General features: G+C 40.1%; 1 protein-coding gene across 1 annotated transcript in view; it reads right to left on the reverse strand.

Moving 5' to 3' along the window:
• The window catches only part of LOC107737951 (trinucleotide repeat-containing gene 18 protein-like), a gene marked incomplete at its 3' end in the record, with an annotated part of 34,135 nt that overhangs the window by 6,398 nt on the left and 13,561 nt on the right, over window positions 1-14,176 (reverse strand). Inside the window, exon 3 of the mRNA XM_016549605.1 lies at window positions 5,628-5,774. Coding sequence (XP_016405091.1) covers window positions 5,628-5,774 — 147 coding nt within the window. The remainder of the gene's footprint in view (window positions 1-5,627; window positions 5,775-14,176) is intronic.

Genomic DNA, 14,176 nt, shown 5'->3' on the forward strand with positions numbered 1-14,176 from the left:
CAAGTGATCACAACATTGATCGCACACGTCAAAGGTTGAGGAATGAAACAGACGAATCATTGTAATTTAGGAATAGAATCACGTTGGTGTTTGAATCGTGTTCGCGATCATTACCGATCTATTAAATTAAAGTGCTTTGTCATGTTGGTGGTGACACCTCTTTTACAACATGTTTAGCTATCACAGATATTATTTCTGATCGCAAATGTAGCCAAACTTTGGAGCACTTAGATTAGCGAGCAAGGTCCAGGCAGATCGCTAGGTCCGATCCTCACAGATGAAGAAAAAAAAAAGCGCATAGGAATTGATAGGCGTAATCGAAATTTTAATTTGACAACAAGTATCCGATTCCTGACCTTAAGTATCCGATTCTGGAATCGGATTCGATTTTCAATTCCCAACCCTATATAAAACGCACTAAGGATTAATGAGCTGCTGGATTCATGAATATTAATCAGGTTGTGTGCGTTCGCTTAAACTGATTTGTTGAAATCAAAACAAGGACGATAATAGGTGAGCGCCAGCCAATGAGATTGTCGTTTGCGCATTAGTTTCGCCCACTACCAGAGAACCCGGCAGTTCTTAAAAACTGAAGAATTTCAAAGGAACTCTGTTATTTTGACAGGAAAATACAACAAAGTATAACGTTTACATGTAGCGCGTCAATTCTGCATGTTATGCAAGACTCTCTCCGTCTTTCTTTGCGTGTGAGAAAAAAGCAAAGCGACGGCGAGTCATGCGCCTTCACACTAGAGTTTACGGTGCGTCAAATACAGGTACGCTGCGCATCCATTCAGACGAACTGAAAAATAGCACAGATCGCTTGACGGAGAGTGAAATTCTGAAGCGCTCGGTCAGAGTGTTCGGCGAGTGAAAATATATCTGTGCTAAGCTTATACTTAGCCTCCAACTCACACACTGGCGAGTAAAATCTGAGAATTTATTAGCCAGTGGCTAATATTAGACATCATTTAGTCGCCCAGAGTGAAGATTTAGTCGCATATGCAAGTGATTTACTCGCAATGTAAAGGGTTGATACTAATACTACTACTACTACTAATAATAATAATTTTAAAAAGAAAAAGCGGTGTTTTACCATAACTGGTTTAGTCAGTGTGACTGTAAAGAGGAAAGATATGCGTGTTTTCTGGAGCACAGAACCATTTAACCTAGCTCATTCTTTAGGGATCTATTACTAAGGACAGCGGAAGGTTACGTGTAAATGGGCTACGTGTGGAGAGGGGAATTTAGCTCAAAAAGGAACAGTCAAAAAAGGAGGCCATTAACATTCAAAAGCAAAAGATGCTACGACATACCCTTGCTGACATAAAAGAGAAAAACTGTTCCCTGAGGTTCTATATAAAAGTCATAGAAAAAGGCTTTGAAGGAGAGGAGGTGGTTCAAGACCTGTATTTAGGCGCAGAGGGGCTGCAAAGGTCAGAAGAAGCTGCACGAATTTTAACAAACCCGTTCGTGTGCACCAGAAAGAGGCACCTTCCAGAATTTCTGCCAATGTGCATCCGCCTCCACACTCTCTCTTTTCATTATCTTTATTATACATCTCCAATTTCACAAACACATCAGTATTCAAAACCGTCATCTGGACCCCGGGGACGCCACAGGAAGCGCAGCAGAACATCAAAGCGCTACCTGCGCCAGCAAATCCATCATCATAGTCAAAGAGGGGCATTCCTTTCTGAGCAGAGTCCAACATGCGACGGGAGCAGCAGGAATGGACGCTCTATCAATCACACAGCCACCCTCATCTCCTGCACAGTCCAAAGGTGAGCGGACATCAACGGCCACGCATCTGATTACAAACCACAGACCGCTGCAGATAACGGCCACAGACACATGCTCGGACAAAACAAAGGAGCAGTGCAGCTGCGAAGCCACATCGGCCTGTGAATTAAAACCATGGAGGACACATTCCAAGGATACTCTGAATCTTGTCTAAAATAAACAGAGACGAGGTTCAAACCGTCACACAAGGCTCCACTGTTGTGGAACACCTCGTCCTCGCAAAGATCTCATTCGCATAAATTGCGTATTTTAAAGTTAACCGACACGCAAGGAGTTACCGTGCAAATACCCGCTACATATACGAGCCCCGTGTCCAAACAATCTGAAACATTTCACAGTTCTCTGCGATTCATGTTTATTAATTGAACTTCAAAGATAAATCAGACAGCACAGCAGCGTTTTTTCCCTCCGATTATGGAGTATTTGCAATCCGCAGTGGAGGGAGTGCACGGCATACCTGATTGTTTCGCACGTTTCGTGTAAAAATAGCCAAATTCCACAGCTGCTACTTCGACTTCCTTCAGTTAATAAGAGCCAGGTGCACCCTTCAGAATAAACAGGCATGTTCAAATATTTTCACAGGCTGCGGAGACAGAGTACACTTCAATGTCAGCTATTCATCGCATTTCTACGCAGGCAGAGCAAGGCAGGCTTGCTATGATCTGTGCCAAGGTTTCAGACAATTCATCTGTACTCTCTCTGTGGGGACTTGAAACAAAGGCCTATGGGTACAAGGCCCTTCAACAAACCTTGTTAATAATCCACCCACACCCTTTTACAGAGCTAGCATTGCTTTTCTTTCGATTGTTTGGTATACATGTGAACCATTTTGAGAGCTGAAATCTCTGTCTTCTCAAAATGGCAGGGGCTGAAACGGCTTCAGTGCCGAATTAATCATCTTGCTTGAGCGTGCAAGTTTGAAGTTAGAGCACAGATAAGGGCTTGACTTTACACACTAAGATGAGGAGGAGAGAATATGAAGGAAATGTGTAATGCAACTGCAGCTGAAATCTCTGTCTTCTCAAAATGGCAGGGGCTGGAACGGCTTCAGTGCCGAATTAATCATCTTGCTTGAGCGTGCAAGTTTGAAGTTAGAGCACAGGTAAGGGCTTGACTTTACACACTGGATGAGGTGAGGAGGAGAGAATATGAAGGAAATGTGTAATGCAACTGCAAGGCAAAAAAAAGATCTCAAAACTCTACAGGGCTCAACAAGGAGAGTGGTTTGGTGGACCGCTGAGTTTTGGGTCAGCTGATGTAACACTGCACTGATACTAAAGCTTACATTGGTTGATTGTATACATGTATTGCGCGAACTGAAATATCTACCCATAACGTTATCTATAAGGTAATGTTATCTAGCTAATATAAGCCAGGTTTTATCTGCATATTTTATGTGAGTTTAAGGAAATGCTGGATGGAAACACCAAGATAAATAAATTCTCTAATGTGCATAAAGCTTTGCTTGTGAATGAATGAATAAATAACAGTTAATTTATTTATTCACTCTGTAAGATGGCATGCACATAAACTATGGTGCTTTATTATTTATGTTTTTATGACATTCAGATTTTTTAACCTGAATGGAAACTACAGATATAGATGAGTTTAAAAAAAAAAAAAACTGCAAGAATGATTTGTGATAGCTTTGGAAGCATTGGTTAAAATGGATTAAAAAAAAGAAATCATTAATCATTATATGCCATTGCTGCCACAGTGTTACATTATACTTGTATAATTCCAGATCCAGATTTTATTGCCATTTATACACTTAAATTTAATGGTTTAAAAATGGTACACTACTGTTCAAAAGTTTAGAATCAGCAAGATATTTTTTTCCAAGTTATATTTATGGGCTTTTATGTCTTTATTGTGAGAGGACAGTGGAAAGCTGACAGGAAAGCACTGGGAGGAGAGAAGGGAGCAGGATCGGCAAAGGACCTCAAGGCGGGATTCGAACTCGGATCGCCGTGAGCGCAGTTGCGCTATATGTCAACGCACTAACCACAAGGCTACACAGTAAGATTTTTAAAAATAAATTAATACTTTTATCATCAAGGACACAAATTGATCAAAAGTGACAGTAAATACATTTATAAAGTTACAAAATATTTATATTTCAAATAAATGCTGTTCTTTTGAACTTTCTATTTATCAAGAATCCTGAAGAAAATGTATCACTGTTTCCACAAAAATATTAGCCTAATCAGTTTCTCTAATGTCTCTCTAGCTCTTATTAACACTGACAAGAAATGTTTTTGAGCAGCAAATCAGCATACTAGAATGATTTCTGAAGGATCATGTGACACTGAAGACTGGATTAATGATGCTGAAAATTCGGATTTGCCATCACAGGAATAAATTGCATGTTAAAATATATTCAAATTTAAAAAAAAAAAATTTTTTTTTAAATGGTAATATTATACTATTTTTACTGTATTTTGATCAAAATCTTTTGTGATTTGAACTACGGTACTAACTAGTACAGACAAAAATTTTGAGCCCTTATAAGCTACTTCAAGCCAAGGCTCTGTATCTAAAGACAGCAATACAATATAATATACATAGCACTGTTATACAAAGAACTGCAGCACTAATATATATATATCTTAAGCTCTGTCAAATCTCTTAGATATTGACTATTGACCGGCACAAGCTATTTCAAGAAAGGAATTGGTTACAATTACGTTGCAGCAGAGCGGCTGTCAGATGTGGCCTATTCTACATTAGGATTGCAGGGACGAAATTGATTTTTTATTGTCTTTTCTACAGTCGTTGCACACCATTCACACAAATCTAGTTTATTGACTTCAAAAGAAAGAGAGAGAGGGTAATCCATCGTAGACATCAGACATGACTGCATATTACACATCACCGGCCGACAGCCTTAACCAGCCACACACACTCGCTTATCAAAAACAATACTGCACCTTTATCTGCTCAAGCACAGTCCACAGCACATGCTCGTACTTCCAATACCAAGTCGATTTCCATTAACTTCAAATATAAAGCCAGCTAAAAGTCCCTGTGGGTCATATAGTGGACGGTGTGTTTTTTCCATTAGCCCGTCCACCCGGTCCTGCCTGTCACCCAGACCTCTGACTACAGCCTTTGTCTGAGTTCACTGATCTGCCTACAAACCTAATCGTTAAACCCAATACGTTCAGGCTGCCTCGTGCAAATGCAGGTCTCACTTCGTTTTAAGCACTGACATGCTGCGATGTTTCTCCCCATTTCTCGCAGGACACATATGGCGCTTTTCCACTGCGTGGTACAACTCGGCACGGCTCGGCTCGGTTTGCGTTTCCACTGCAGATTAGTATCGCTTTAGAGTGGGCGGGATTATTCACATGTCTTTATAGTTGTGCCGCCTCTACTGCCGCGACTCCTGAAAAAGTTTTTCATTCCGCGTCGCCCCATCAAGCTCTCGCTGGATCCGCTCCTCTGCTATCAACGAGAGGACCGTCTGTACTTCCTCAACAGACAACGAAACAGACACTTTTTGGTTGTTAAAAAAAGGTGCGCTCGTTCAAAACAGTTGCGTTCGATCCTTCGCTGGCTGTGCTGATTTAAATCTAGCGGTTCTTTTGTGTTTGTGTCGCAAGTTCAGTGACACAGGTAGTGACGATTCTCTCCGGCCAATCAGTGATCAGAAGAGTTTAACGTCACGTTTTGGTAACGGTACGGTTCACTTGGAACCTCAACCGAGGTGGTACTAAAAAAAGTACCAGGTACTGTACCCAGTGGAAAACCCCCCAAAAGTGAACCGTACCGTGCCGTACCATGCAGTGGAAAAGCGCCAATAGAAAGGCTGCGATTCTTACCTTCATGAGGGTGAGAGGCCCAGAGCTGGGCCATTTGCAGGCTGGCTGAGTTTGGGGCTCGGAAGGCTGGATCCGACAACCCGTGAGCACTGGAGGCGCTGGCGTATCCGCCGAGGAATGGGCTAGAGGCACCTGGGAAGGCATCACCTGCGAAAGAGAGGATCAAACGTTTGCTTAATGAAGTGACAGAATAAAATGAGGCCGCAAAAAGTCCGTAAGCGCTGTCATTTGATATGATGACATTCCACTCAGGAGAATAGCCTTGGCAAAAGTGGAATGATTAGTCTGTGAAGCTCTGCGGTTTTCTTTTGAAATTCAGGAACCGCAAACCTGTTTTTATTGCCAGACGGCCTTTTAATTCCCTTCAAAAGAAGAATGTTTACCGAGAGGCACAGAAAGACCACAAACACGAATTGCTTTTGCTTGTAAACAAATGTCATGAATAATTATTACTCATCCTAAATGTTATGTTAACTGTCATTACAATAGCCACCAGATGTGCAGCTTCAAAAGGGGGAACGTCTAAATAAAAGTGTGTTTTCATTTTGCCAGCTTTGACATCGGAGCGAGAGACGACGCAGAGACACGTATGGTATTTGGTCTGCTGCCTCCTCAGAGCTTTTAAAGTCGAACAGATAAAAACAACAGTGATAGCACATGCTGTTTCTCCACCGGGATCTGCAGAAACATTTACAAATGTTTGTTGGGTCTGTAACGACTCTGGACAGGTCACTAAAAATCCACGGGAACGGATACATGGTTAACGTTTCACCCTAGTGCGGGACATTGCTTGCATTTAAATCAACAAATTAAACCTTCCGGTCCATCCATACGCCACACTATCTATTCAAGCATTATGTATAAACAGAGACAACCGTGGAAATTAATGAGCCCTTCCCCCAATTCCTCCGATACAACTGCCTTCGTTCCCACATGCCTTTCCTCAATCCAGCGTGAGAGGAGCACTTCACACTTATTACTCAAACCAGAGATGGAGTCGGACACACTTTCACAGATACACACACACACACAAAGCACTTGCTCCTTTGGAAGACACCTTGGCACAATGGGTCCATTTTTTGCATGTGCAAATAGTGCATTAGCATGACAAGAGGAGGAGGAACAACAAGGCATCAACAGCAACATGAGCCTTTTGTAGTAGAGGTTAGCATGCGATTAACCTAGGAGGGAAGCAGTCTTGCTCTGCTGATGAACCGTTGGGCCATTGTATTGCACATCGCTAACAGCAGATGTGAACCCTTTGGACTACATCTAAACATTAACCACAGGACAGATTAGACCTCTGGATGGGGTGCAAATGGAGGAGAGGAGATAGCAGAGCATGAGGAAATCCATACTTAGGAGACTTGGGAGATTATTCTGCAGTATGCAAGATGAACACCAGAATCTATAGTGTTTGCAATAACAGACATTTATTTCCTTGAGAAGAAAGAAAGAATAAATTATTACGAAAAGTTCTTCTAAATGAAGGATTGCAAAACCACTGGGCTCGTAACTCTAGATCTATTGACTTGGCCAGGGGTGTGACTCGTAAGCCTTTTCTTCAAACACACAGCAAGGGCACTGCCTCATTCATTTGAACAGAAGATCTGGACTATTGCAGGGGTCACATGACAAGAAGCTATGTTTTTTTTTTAGACAATTTGAGTCCAGTCCTATAACGCAAAGAATAAATAGTGCATTAGCATGACAAGAGGAGGAGGAACAACAAGGCATCAACGGCAACATGAGCCTTTTGTAGTAGAGGTTAGCATGCGATTAACCTAGGAGGGAAGCAGTCTTGCTCTGCTGATGAACCGTTGGGCCATTGTATTGCACATCGCTAACAGCAGATGTGAACCCTTTGGACTACATCTAAACATTAACCACAGGACAGATTAGACCTCTGGATGGGGTGCAAATGGAGGAGAGGAGATAGCAGAGCATGAGGAAATCCATACTTGGAAGATTTGGTAGGTTATTCTGCAGTATGCAAGACGAACACCACACTGTCATTACAATAGCCACCAGATGTGCAGCTTCAAAAGGGGGAATTGTCTAAATAAAAGCATGTTTTCATTTTGCCAGCTTTGACATCGGAGCGAGAGACGACGCAGAGACGCGCGTATGCTATTTGGTCTGCTGCCTCCTCAGAGCTTTTAAAGTCAAACTGATAAAAACAACAGTGATAGAATCTGCAGAAACGTTTACAAATGTTGGCCTGGTCTGTAACGACTTTGGACAGGTCACTGAAAATCCACGGGAACGGATACGTGCTTGAAGTGTCACCCTAGCGCGGGATATTGCTTGCATTTAAAAATCAACAAAGGTCCATCTATACGCCACACTATCTATTCAAGCATGACGTATAAACAGGGACGGCCGTGGAAATTAATGAGCCCTTCCCCCCCAATTCCTCTGATACGACTGCTCTTCGTTCCCACATGCCTTTCCTCAATCCAGCATGGGAGGAGCACTTCACACTTATTACTCAAACCAGAGATGGATTCGGACACACTTTCACAGATGCACACACACACACACACACACAGCACTTCCTCCTGTGCCGCAGACACCTTGGCACAATGGGTCCATTTTTTGCATGTGTAAATAGTGCATTAGCATGACAAGAGGAGGAGGAACAACAAGGCATCAACGGCAACATGAGCCTTTTGTAGTAGAGGTTAGCATGCGATTAACCTAGGAGGGAAGCAGTCTTGCTCTGCTGATGAACCGTTGGGCCATTGTATTGCACATCGCTAACAGCAGATGTGAACCCTTTGGACTACATCTAAACATTAACCACAGGACAGATTAGACCTCTGGATGGGGTGCAAATGGAGGAGAGGAGATAGCAGAGCATGAGGAAATCCATACTTGGGAGACTTGGGAGATTATTCTGCAGTATGCAAGATGAACACCAGAATCTATAGTGTTTGCAATAACAGACATTTATTTCCTTGAGAAGAAAGAAAGAATAAATTATTACGAAAAGTTCTTCTAAATGAAGGATTGCAAAACCACTGGGCTCGTAACTCTAGATCTATTGACTTGGCCAGGGGTGTGACTCGTAAGCCTTTTCTTCAAACACACAGCAAGGGCACTGCCTCATTCATTTGAACAGAAGATCTGGACTATTGCAGGGGTCACATGACAAGAAGCTATGTTTTTTTTTTAGACAATTTGAGTCCAGTCCTATAACGCAAAGAATGAGACATTTAGGAGACACATCTAATCCAAAGCAAAGGATGGTACATTTTTACTACAGGGTCATCCCTCTCCTCAGGAGTGCAATGGTTACTGGGTAACTCAGCAACTGTCCAGTTTACGGTTCACTCCTTATGTGGTTTGAATGTAGAACCTTTAGGGTTACTCTTTAACCACTACGACAACACAACTTTGTGAAATGTATACTTGTTCATCAAGTATCTTATTTCAAAATAACAAGTGTTTATATTGAGTTGGGCAAATATGAAACTGGGTCACAATTCAGTCAGAAATGATTTTGAAATTATTCATAATTATTTCCAAAAATATGCTGAGGACTGCAACTGGAGAGTTTCTTGAGAAGTCTCAAGAACTGAATTTTTGCATTGGAATTAACATTTGAAAAAAAATATATATATATTTTCATGCTCCTATATTTAGGTTCAGTAATTTTACTTTAACAGCAAAAAAGGGTTATAAGCGAGTTATTGAATGCCTTGTTTTTAAAAATGTCCAATGTTATTTTCATAGGAGCCCGATAAAAATACTTAAGTAAAAGAAAAATCTCAGATGTACTTAGAGGTTTTTGCAATGAGGTCTTAATTTATTATTGATCCAATAAAAAATGGGTAATATGAAGTCTGCAAAGTAACACAAACAAACAGATGTTTGGTAGACTGTCTATTAAACATGCATAACAGATTTGTATACCATGTAGAATTTATTGAACCAAAAATGGCCATCTTTTAAATCAAGGAGGCTTAAAGAATAACAACTACACATTAATAGAATGGAACTCATGATGAACAAATAATCATCAAGACATGCATTAGGGAACACTTCTAAGTTTATTCTCCACAAAATGTAATTATCGGATCGATGCAAAGGAATGCATTTTTGCATGCCTAGTCTCTATTTGATGTTGCAATGGGATTTGGATCCATTCAGCCCAAGAACATTAATGTCAGGCATTGATATCAGGCAGTCAGATTAGCTGGCATTCAGCTTTATCCCAAGTAGCAGTATATATTTATTTAATGCCATGTCAGCATCTAAGGCTATTTTCATGGCAAAAACAATTAAAAAAAATACAAGTATAACAAATACAATAAAAACCAGCAAACAAACAAACAAACAAGTTATATTACACAATATTTTTTACATTAACAAACAATAAAAATTCTAAAACTTTTTCTGCCAAAATTATACTAAATAACTCTTTAAGTGAGTTCACTTCATAAAAGAGTTTTCTACATACATTAAAAGCTGGACAGTCCAATAAAATGTTTTTGACAGAAAGGGGAATCTTGCAGAACATGCATTGAGTAGGGTCTTCCAGCTTCATCCCAAAGGTGTTCATTCAGGTTGATTTCAATGCTCTGTGCAGGTCAATCAAGTTATACAATTCCCCATCTCATTTCTGTATTGGCTATTTTTTGTGCATGTGTGTATAGACGCATTAAAACAGGAAAGGGCCTTGCCTAAACTTTCAAAAAGTCTGAAACATCTTTGTGTTTCCTTTCCATATTCGAGAGCATGAGGACAAAACTGAAATGTGCCTATTTTAAAGAAGTGGTATCCTGTGATGGCTCCACATCACATCCTAAAGCTTCTCAATGTGGTCCATTTTACTCTCAGTTTATCTATGGCTGTGTACTTCAATTTTGGGTGCGGCTGGAATGACTGAATCACAAGTTTGTCCAGGCATTTGGCCATGTACAGTAAACATTCTTGCATATTATCGAGTTTTGGCTGAGAACAAGTTTTCTTTCGGCGTTTCTGTAGGGTGAACGCTCCACTCGAAAAGGAATCACAGTGATGTCTGCGCCACAGCCTGTAACATAAGCAGCAGCTCCTGTCAAATAAATAAAACTAAACCTCAAAGCCAGCATCATGTCTGCGTACAGTTTCCGAGCGCAGTGTGAGAACCACAACACAACAGCAACCAAAAACTGTTGCCCTGATCAGTGCCACAAGATCGTTTACCTAGAAGTACGTCCAAGAAGGTCTCAGTGGGAATTTACTAAGTCAGTTGTTTCACATTATCTCTGAAATATTCATATCCCATCTGCAAACATTTCCCAGTGCCATATAATCCCGCTGAACCCAGAGTTTACATGGCATGTTAATTGTTTCCAATCACTCAGCTTTATAGCGCTCACAGTCATCATCTCAGATGCATGAAGAAAAACACAAGAAGTTCAGTAGGTCAGAAATAGTTCAATTCCTTAACATGTGAGTTTTTTTCAGAAGGATTCGACTATTTTCCTCCTCCAAAAGAAATGGCCTCTGTCAGAGACCAGCTGAATAGGACACAGGAATTTCCTAATTGCTTATGTTGCTCAACTTGTCTGCAACCCAACAGGCCTTGCGGTGAGCTTTCGCAATTCCCCATACCAACACCCCTTATAATTAAAGCCAGACCCTTAAAAACAATTCAGAAAGAACTGTTGTAAATTAGAGAAAAGAGAGACACTAATTAGAATAAGGTCTTAAACTGAGGCAAAGAAAACGGGACCATTAAAATACTCAGAGCCACTCTTAACTGGTCCTTCAAAGCCCACCACCTGCTCTGAAAAACATAAAGAGCACTCCCACACGACAATAGACGACATTATGATAGACATTACAATGCTGTAGACGTAAAGCATGCTCAGCAGACCAATTCACACATCAAGGGGAAACCGGATTTAATGTCACTTAACGCAAAGACCATGACGGAATTACACAAGAATGCAAAGCATTGCGGTGAACATGCAAAAACAAACAAAAAAAAAGACATTTTAATGGTGAAATGCACAAAGTTAAAGTACTTTCTTTCCTACCTAAAATCAAAATTATATAAGGCCCCCTCATACATTTTTTTTCTTAGCATGATAAGCAGTTCCACTTGGAAATATATAAAAATTTGGTCGCGATTTATACGTCATGCTGATTTTTAATGTGCAGACACTACTACATTTAAAAACAATACTAAAACTAAGTAGAGCAACAGGCAACAATTAGTCTAAAATAGCAATATTGTTTCAATCAATGGAAACATCTGTTTGTCGACCAATAGCAGACACTAAAGTATATTTTTATCATACCCACACTAAACGCTAATATCTTATAATATCATCTTCCACTTAAAGGGGTCATATGATGCATTTTAATCTTATTGTTTGGATACCCAAATACATAACAGAAGGGCAAAAATCTTTGCACAAAATCAAAACAGAGATCTAACAAGGCCCTTGCTAGTTTCTGCTGTTAAAAAGAAAAAAAAAAGGTTTACGTGGTAGTTCCTTTTTAACTTACCGTACTGGTAGCCCAACGATTATGGTGGAAAACAGCTGTTCAACTTTTACTACTAGCCTACCAATAAGATTTAAACACCATCCTTGTTAAGCAAAGCAACACTCACTTGGGGAAAGCATACATTTAAGTTGTTGTTTTTTTTTTTTTTTAATCTCTTTCTGATGTTTTTGTAGAGTTATTTTTGCAAGCATTCCTATCCATTAACGAGTAATTTGGGATTCTATCTCAACTCAATGCATCACCTGCAAAGAAACAAAAACATGTCAAAACGTACCAGTTCTAACAAGTCAACCTGGATCTTATACAGTGCACTGAATTCCTGCACCTCACTCGCACTGCAGGGCTCAAACTGAAACTTTTGTTCAGATGTTTTGACAGGAAAAGAGTGACAAAATAATTGCTGCCTATAGTGGTAAATCCAACGTACAGAGGTAATCTTTGTCTAATAAACGAGCTTCTAAGCGTCAAGTTTAGGCGTCACTGCCTGTTCAACTACCAAGCCAACAACAGTGTTAAACAACGTGTCTGGGCAGCAATTCATCCGAGAAAATGGCAAGGATTATACATGGCCCTTTGTTGTATACAATAGTGAATGTTTAGTTTTACATGCAGAGTTTGTCCTTTAGTTTGAGCAGAATAATATGTACTCAAAGCATATGGGAAGTAAATATGATTCAGGACAAAAGGTACTTTTCTTTATTATTTAAACAGACTTGATATACAAAGATTCAACTAAATCTATAATCTAAATAAAGTATTCTACTGCTGTCAGAGGATTTTCCTTTGAGCTCCACCCAACGCCCGATTGGTTACCAGGAGAGGCAGAAACATGAGCCAGCAATAGAAAGGTCAAGCACATTTGTGACCATCAACATTCAATCCTTCCTTTCAAGACAGAACACTGTTAAAGTTACAAAAGTAGCATTTGTTCACAGCGTGTCTTTTTAAGGTGCTGCCAGCAGCCAGAGCTGTGACCTTGCGGCCAAGGAATGACGTGAGCGTGTGATGAAATTTTGCAATTTCTTGCCCACAATGAAGCATGAAAAAAAAAAAAATGCAGCATGGAATAAAAACACAGAAGCAGCTCTGTATTATGCGGCAGCTTTTTTCATCATATCTACTTCAAACAGCTGTGCGATGTGACGTACTGCCCTACTAACATTAATATCTGCACTGAAGAAAAGCTGCTCATCACCTTTTCATTGCACAAGAACAACACTGTACATCAGTGGCATGGAAAATAAGGTTTTGTGTCCAAATTCAAGATTCCATCATTCCAGATATTACACAGGGTGCTGTGATTTCACCTGACCCTTTCATCTTTCCTCAGACAATTTAGCACATGACGACAAACACCTCGGGAGAAAAAAAAAAGGTTCCTGTGAATTATTATTATTATGAATATGAATTATAAATTAAATACAAACGCGAAAAGAGCACATTTCCATATTAGCTAATCAAATTTCTATAATAAATATCTAAATAACAAAAATATAACTAGTAGAACTTACCATGTAAGTAACAGGAAAACATTGTAGACCACTGGAAATTTCTTTAAACTGCAGCTGCACTATAAATTCTAGTGTAATAAAATCCAATTCAAGCCAAGATTACTCAAAGTAAAAGTAGTTACTTAACCTAAAACTGCACATTTAAACAACCCTCTACATTGCGAGTAAATCACTCGCATATGCGACTAAATCTTCACTCTGGGCGACTAAATGATTTCTAATATTAGCCAACTGCTAATAAATTCTCATATTTTACTCGCCAGTGTGTGAGTTGGAGGCCAAGTATAAGTTTAGCTCCGATATATTTTCACTCGCCGAACACTCTCTGACTGAGCGCATCAGTTTCACTCTCCGCCAAGCGATCTGCGCTGTTTTTCAGTTCATCTCAATGGATGTGCAACGCACCTGTATTTAACGTACCGTAAACTCTTGTGTGAAGGCGCACGACTCGCCGTCGCTTTGTTTCACACACACGCAGCGAGAGAGGGAGAGAGAGAATTGACGCGCTACATGTAAACGATATTCTTTGTT

The sequence above is a fragment of the Sinocyclocheilus rhinocerous genome, unplaced genomic scaffold (assembly GCF_001515625.1).
Source record: "Sinocyclocheilus rhinocerous isolate Xijiao unplaced genomic scaffold, SAMN03320098_v1.1 scaffold461, whole genome shotgun sequence".
Lineage (NCBI taxonomy): Eukaryota > Metazoa > Chordata > Actinopteri > Cypriniformes > Cyprinidae > Sinocyclocheilus > Sinocyclocheilus rhinocerous.